This window comes from Myotis myotis, unplaced genomic scaffold, assembly GCF_014108235.1.
Source record: "Myotis myotis isolate mMyoMyo1 unplaced genomic scaffold, mMyoMyo1.p scaffold_m19_p_15, whole genome shotgun sequence".
In the NCBI taxonomy this organism is placed as follows: domain Eukaryota; kingdom Metazoa; phylum Chordata; class Mammalia; order Chiroptera; family Vespertilionidae; genus Myotis; species Myotis myotis.
This window is the reverse complement of record NW_023416319.1, coordinates 1,057,235-1,064,579: the sequence shown is the minus strand read 5'-3', so window position 1 is coordinate 1,064,579 and position 7,345 is coordinate 1,057,235. Positions and strand designations below refer to the sequence as shown.

General features: G+C 54.7%; 1 protein-coding gene across 1 annotated transcript; it reads left to right on the top strand.

Moving 5' to 3' along the window:
• Positions 1–890: 890 nt before the first annotated feature.
• TEX36 (testis expressed 36) lies at positions 891–6,137 on the top strand. Its single transcript, XM_036337321.1, has 4 exons — positions 891–941; positions 4,153–4,284; positions 5,053–5,133; positions 5,766–6,137. Exons 1-4 carry the CDS (start codon positions 891–893, stop codon positions 6,135–6,137), a joined length of 636 nt encoding a protein of 211 aa, XP_036193214.1.
• Positions 6,138–7,345: the final 1,208 nt, after the last annotated feature.

The window sequence follows — 7,345 nt, the reverse complement described above, 5'->3', positions numbered from 1 at the left end:
ATTGGTCGGAACTTTACACCAGCCTTCAAAAGCGGGGCAATCGGGACTCACCTCACCCCGCGACCATCAGCCTTGTTGACAGGATGTTAAGACTCAGTACCGGGGAGACGCAAGAGGTACTGGAAAACGAGGCTGCGGTTCTAACGGGCCTCCCGCGGCCCTGAGGTGGGACTGAGTCCAGGCCGGGGACCTGGAGCAGCTTGGCAGCCGGGGAGGCCAGGTGGCCTGGGGGAGGCTCGGGCCCTGGAGCCGTCCCTTGACCTAGGGCCCCATCCACTGGCCACCGGCCCTTGTTTTCTGACTAAATGCCACAGGCTGTCGTGGAAAAGAAATGAAATAGAAACGTGCGGCAGCATTCAGTGTAGCACAGCACCGGGCACTTCAAAATCACCCGGGACGCACCTCCGCTGGCCTCCGGCGCGCAGTCAGGTGAGCGAGGCGAGTCCCTCCGGGCACTGCGTCTGAGCTGGGACACGGGGCCGACGAAGGGGCACGGAGGGGGCCGAGGCCACCCCCAGCCCAGACTCACTTTCCTTCTCTGAAAGCTATGAGGCTGGGGCAGACGGTTCCTGTGGGAACACTCAGCGCAAACATTATTGATTCAAGGATAATAAAAACTCACCACCATCTCAAGACGGGCCTGCACGTGTCTGATATATTTGTGGGGTTCCTCCTACATTGGGGGGCGGCAGCTCCCGGGAGCCGGGGGCAGGAACTCTCAGGGGGCTTAGAAGACCCACACTCCTCCTCCATTGTGACGGCGGGCTTGCTTCTATGACAGCGTGGGCACTGCCCATGGCCCCGCCTGGGAGCGGCTCCAGGTGTGCAGAGCTCAGGAGGCGATGGGGAGATGAGGGAGCCCACCTCAGCGCCCCCCGTTCCTGCAGGACATGGCCAAAGGGAGACGCTTCAACCCGCCCTTAGACAAGGACGGAAGATGGGTGAGGAAGAGGGGCCCTGTCTTACCTCTCTCAGGCCTCGAGGCCCGGTCCCGCTTCTGCGGCTTACTGTGGCCTGACTTGGTAACTTACTTCACCAGCCTCAGTTTCTCCATCTATGAAATGGGAACCCGGTAGCGCCCCCTCCTTACACCCCGGTGCTGTCTGTCTCCTCTGCTAGAATACAAGCGTCGTGGGTGCTGGGACCTTGGTCTCTCTTACTCCCTGACTGCATCCCAAGTGCCGAGGGTGGGATCTGTGCCCAGGAGGGGCTCAGAAGACATCTGTCCGGGGAATCACCATCCACCGGAACCCTCTAAACACATTCCCTGGGCCTCCTGTCTGGTCCCCTTCGCCCCGCCGGGCTGTGAAATGGGAAGAGGCCAGAGATGCACCATTTCCCCATCTCGGTCATTAGTAAACGTCACCTTTTCACGCTCTTCCTCAGACCTCTCTATGTCACTTGCAGAGCCCGGTGGGCTTGTCCCTCTCCTGCCATCTCCGAGAAGCGTACCCCACACCTCTGTGTGCCATGCCAGCCCCGCCAGCATACACACACACACACACACACGCTTTCACGCACCCCTGCTTCAATGCAGAAAGACTTGCTGAGGGGAAATGGGAAACGGTGCGAGCTACGTCACACTAATCTGTAATGAAGAGAAAAAAGCGTACGCTTCTCAGTCTAAGTAGCATCCCTCTTTCTAAAACCTGCAGGGTCAGTTAGGATTGTGTTGGACTGGATGCTATGAAAAGCCGGAGACAGTGTTAACCAAATAGGGGTTTGTGTTTCTCGAGTAAAAGTAAATCCAGAAGTTGGCGGTTGAGGGCTGGTACCCTGCTCCAGGGAGTCGGCAGAGGCCCCCACTGTTTCTGGCCTTCTGTTCTGACATCTTTGTGTGAGGCTGTGGGACTCAGGTGTGCAATGAGGGGAAGGTCAAAGGGCAGCAGACAGAAGGCACCTGTCAGCCGTGTCTGCACAGCCTCCGGAGGGCCTGGGTGCGTGATGGCGTCAGGTTTGTGTGGGTGCCCACTCCATTGCCCTTGATCCCCATTCCCACTCTCCCGGGAGCCCCACCCTGCAGACTTCTGCTCCGTCTCATGGAGTCACATGGCCATTTAGCTGCAAAGGAGTTTGGGGAGGGATTTTTCTTTTAATATATATTTTGATTGATTTCAGAGAGGAAGGGAGAGGGAGAGAGACAGAAACATCAATGATGAGAGAGAACCACTGATTGGCTGCCTCCTGCACGCCCCACACTGGGGATCGAGCCCGCAACCCGTGCATGTGCCCTGACTGGGAGTCGAACTGTGACCTCCTGGTTCATAGGTCGACGCTCCGCCCCTGAGCTCCGCTGGCTGGGCAGGGGAGGTACTTTTAACGGCCACACTGCCACCCCAGACCGGGCCTGGCTTTTGTCACCAGGGAGGAAGCGAGAATGAACAGCTCATCTCCTATTGCAACCCCAGGAATGTGCCCAGGACCCCGTCTCAGCCGCACAGACGTGCCCCTCTGAGTCCGTCTGCTTTGAGCCTTTGGTGGGGGCCTTTCTCCTGCCAGCACCTAGGAGCATAGGGAATCGTGCTGACCTTGAAGTTTCCCAAGTGACCGTGGACGAGTTGGGAAAATGAGAGAAATTCTTGGCTTCGGGCCGGTGGCCCGTTGGAGAGGACAATGATGGCCGCGGTAGAAGTGACCTTCGCTTTGCAGTTGACCTTGCTGGGGGCAGTCTGGCCTCTGCCAGGTGGGAAAGGCCTCCCACACCGTCACCTTCCTGTTTAGTATTTCAGTCCCTGAGAGGCTGGATGCAGCAACAGCTTCACCACCAACGAGCTAAAGGCGCTATTTCACGGTTACCCCAGCGAACAGAGGGTTTATTTCACAGCTGCCACAGTATAGCCATTAAGTACATATTTTAAAAGAGTGAAATTAAAATGCTAGAGCCATTTTTTACAGCGATTTAGCCCACAGACTCGCAGAATGCAAATGAACTCACATTGGCTGTCACGTAGGCGGGTGAAGGATCATTGCCGACGTGGGAAGGGCACCCACTGAGGGGAGGGGCCGCAGTGTTGGGACTGGGGGGCTGATGGGCCAGACTGGAGGAGGCCAGGGCAGGCCTCTGGGTTTGCGGGTCCTTTGTATGACCTGTATTTACTTTAAACACATTGAAACCTATTACACCTCAGTTACTTTGGGTTACTCTCTCCTTCCCCTTCCTGTCACTCCTCCCGCCCCCCACCCCGGGTAACAATATTTACAACCAAGTGCTCATCTGATCAGATACAAGCATCTCTACCTACAGAGGCAACTCAGATTGCTGCCTCCCAAGGTCACGTCCAGGGGCTGATTGATGAGGGCACACAAAGGCCCTGTCCTCTCGCCCCAACTCAGGGCAACTCTGAGAGGCCGGCCACGTCCAGAGCGCTCTGGGGGCTGGCTGAGGTCTGTCGGGTCAGGACCACCTCCCCTGCCCAGTCCTGTTTCCCTCCCTCCCTTTCCTACGGGATAGGAAGGCCCTTCCCCCAGTCACCTTCCACTCTCTACCACCTGCCTCCTCACCTGGGGCCCTTCACGCCTCGGCGTCCCCGTGTCTGAGGGTCCCCCTCATGCTTGCAGGGGGCTGGCTCCCCCTGTGAACATGGCTGGGTCTTGTTCCCAAGTACAGGGAGCACGCTGAGCAGAAAGGTCTCACATTACACATGCGTGTGTCTTGGAGTTCAAGGGCTCAGCCTCGCAGGGCCGCACCCTTGCACCCGGCTGGCCGGCCGCAGGAATCTTTCCCGGCTCCAGTGCAGCAGGGCGGCCCCCGAAACTGGAAACAACCGGCAGTGATGGCCTTGGGCCACGGACAGTATTTTTTGTCTTGGAAAGAACACTTCAAACCACGCCATTCCCATCCCATGCCAGAAGCACCCGAATTGCCTTTTAATCACTTCACGGAGGAAGCCCTGCTGCTTGGCTCAGGCATTCCGAGGTGCCTGGTTTTATTTCATTTTCTGTTATTTTATTTTTATTATTTTAAAATTGATTTTAGAGAGGGGAAGGGAGAGGGAGAGATAGAAACACCCGTGATCAGAGAGAATCATGGATGGGCTGCCTCCTGCACACCCCACACTGGGGATCGAGCCCAGTAGGTCAGTGCTCAACCCCTGAGCCACGCCGGCCGGGCAGAGGCGCCTGGCTTTAACCGAGGCGCGTGCTGTCTCCTAGTTCCCGCACATTGGAGTGACGCAGAAGACCCCGGAGTCCATCACCAGCGTGATGCTCAAGGAGCCCCACAACCCTCGTTTCTCCTGGCAAATAGAAGAGAAGCTGCCGCCCATCTACAAAGCCCGGGAGAAGGTGCGTCCGGCGCGCTGGCCGTGGCCCTGGGGGCCGGGTAATTCCCCTCGGAAGGACCTGCTCACTGTCCATGCCTGGACTCCTGAATGCTGGTAGCCTCCCACCTGGTCCCCCCCGGTCCCTGGGCACCCAGGTCCTGTCTGCAAGGAACTACTACCTCCCGGGCCACGGAGGGGCCTGCAGGAGCAGCAGCGTGGATGGCACACCTGGCGGGCCCACCTGTCCCAGGGCCCAGAAGGCCTCAATGTTCCTTCCCCGCTCTCAGGTCCAGGAGCGAGCTGTCACCTTTTCCTTCTCGCCTCCAAAGAAGGGGTCTGAGAGGGAGTTATAATGATTAGCAATCAGGGGTGAGTGTCAAAGCCTTGAGCTGACGTGCGCGCCTCTGAGCTCACCCTCCTGGGCTGGTTCCATCCCCGGTGGTGGGTTCATCTTTTTTAAAAAAATATCTTTTTATTGATTTCAGAGAGGAAGGCTGAGGGAGAGAGAGACAGAAGCATCAACGGTGAGAGGGACTCATGGACCGGCTGCCTCCTGCACGCCCCACCCTGGGGATCGGGCCTGTAACCTGGGCCTGTGCCCTGACCGGGAATTGAACTGCCACCTGGTGGTTCATAGGTTGATGCTCAACCACTGAGCCAGGCCGCTGGCAGGTGGCTTCCTTCTTACTCGGGGTCACCTGGCCTCCCGGCTGCCTCGCGCCACTGTAGGCGGTCCCCAGAGCAGGCTGGGGCCTGACGTGCGCCCCTCTCCGCTCCTTTGCCTTCCCAGCAAGCGACCCACAACAACTTCCCCTTCTCCGTGCACGACAACCGGCACAGCCTCCGGAGCTCCGGATTCTACGTTGACTCCGTGAGTATCCCCGCCCCGGCCCTCCCCGAAGGGGCAGCGGCCTCAGGGCTCCTGATGTCCCCAGATGTGCTGAGCACAGAGCACTAACCTCAACATGGAAACAGGGTCATTATAACGCCTCGTAAGAGGTCACAGAAAAACAAATGCACGAAACTCTCCAAGTCCCAGACTGGCCTCTCTCTCTCTCTGGGTCTCCATCTTTTTCTCCTTTTCTCCCTCCTTCCCTCCTCCCTTCCACCCTCTCTTCCTTTTTGTGGATTCTTAAACTCTCAATATATTTCACAGTCACATTTTTAGCAAGTCATTTTTTAAAATATATTTTTATTGATGTCAGAGAGGAAGGGAGAGGGAGAGAGGGATAGAAACATCCATGGTGAGAGAGAATCATGGATCAGCTGCCTCCTGCAGGCGCCCTACTGGGGATGGAGCCCGCAGCCCAGGCATGTGCCCTGACCGGGAATCGAACCGTGACCTCCTGGTTCACAGGTCGACCCTCAAGCCCTGAGGCCCGCCAGCCGGCCGGGCTGCCATATTGTACACTTAAGCATAGGCCGTCACGTGGCTGCTTGTACTGAAGACCTCAGAGCTGTGAGACCTTGCATGTTTTTCTCATCTTCTCGATTCTTCCCCAGGGCCTGGGACGTAGGAAGGTCGCCCCGGAGAAAAGGCAACACGTTTCGAGAAATTTCAATCTCTGGGCGTGCGACTTTGTCCCGTCTTATCTTGATGGCTTTTCCAATAACCAGATATCGTACGTCGGCCCGGAAGCGGTGGTGGTCCCCCTTTTCAGGCGCTTCCCACGCCAGTACAGCGAGGTCTGGGGCACTTGGAAGTTTATCCCCGAGCAGAGCTACGCGGAGTTCTTGAAAAAGAAGCCGAAAGTCCGGTTCGCTATTGACAAAAAAGCCACCTCTTCGCTGGAGGCCTTGTGCCTCCAGAAGAGCCTTGATGAGTTGAGTAAGGCGGGCCTGCCACTGGGCATTCCGTCCAGCACTACCAGCTAACGCGAGGCTTGTCAGGGTTAGAGTGTGCGTGCCTGAACGCCAGAGCAGACGGCCAGTCTCCCACGGAGAGACCAGAAAGAGCCGATTCTGTGACCACACCCCGCCTACTAAGATCTACTTTTTTTATTTTTAATGAGTTTGAAAAGCATTCAAGCCCTTACCCAATAAAAATCTGTGAAGATACACACATTTTAAATGAAGGTGTTGTAAATACATTGAATGCATTTCAAATAGGCCACATTCACGGTTAGGGGAGTTTTAAAAGTTACATAATTGAGATGGGGTTATATTTTCACTTTGAAACGTCAAACAATACAGAAAAAGCAGGCGTTCCCCTTGGTTTTAACACATCTCCGCTCTTGGTCCTGTCCTCATGAGTAAGTTAACCGTTCGTTTTCACTCTGTGCCTTTACCATCTCATAGATACACGTGCACAACTATGTAACAATTTAACATAAGCTGTGTCGCAGAGCACACGGCACTCCATAACTTCCTTTCGATATGGAACAATGTATCTTGGGGTATTCACGGTGTGCGAACAGATTTGCTTTTTATTTTTTAAAATATATTTTTATTGATTTCAGAGAGGAAGGGAGAGGGAGAGAGATAGAAACATCAATGCTGAGAATCAGTGATTGGCTGCCTCCTGCACGCCCCCTACTGGGGATCAAGTCCACATCCCGGGCATGTGCCCTGACCGGGAATCGAACCATCACCTCCCGGTTCCTAGGTCGACAGTCAACCACTGAGCCACACAGGCTGGACTGATGCGCCATACTTTTAAAATTATCTTCTTGTTAATGAGAGCTTGAATTGTTTCTAATGTTTGGCTGTCAGACCCAATACTACATGAGCCCACTTCGAATTATCTTGTAGATACTTAAGGATAGATATTTAGGGACCAAAAAAAAAATGGTATCTTGTTATTTTTTGATTTTGCATTTCTCTGGTTATGAGTGAAGCTGAGCATCTTTTCCTGCTGGTTGGCCATTCATATTTCCCTCCTGAAACTGTCACCATCATCCTTTACCCAAAGCATCGTGTTCATATTTGGATATTTCCCCGATAGATGAATTTTAGAATAAGCTTGTCAAGTAAATCCATTGGCCATTTCACAGGAATTTTCCCAAATTTAGAGATTGATATATGGGAGAATTGACATCTTTGTGCCATGGTGCAGTTCCCCATTTATTTAAATCTTATTAATC

Bases quoted from the DNA above. Each gene is read 5' to 3' on its own strand.
- TEX36 (XM_036337321.1), top strand. From the start codon at position 891: ATGGCCAAAGGGAGACGCTTCAACCCGCCCTTAGACAAGGACGGAAGA. The intron at 942-4,152 runs GTGAGGAAGAGG...GCTGTCTCCTAG, and splicing joins TAGACAAGGACGGAAGATGG to TTCCCGCACATTGGAGTGAC. The intron at 5,134-5,765 runs GTGAGTATCCCC...ATTCTTCCCCAG, and splicing joins CCGGATTCTACGTTGACTCC to GGCCTGGGACGTAGGAAGGT.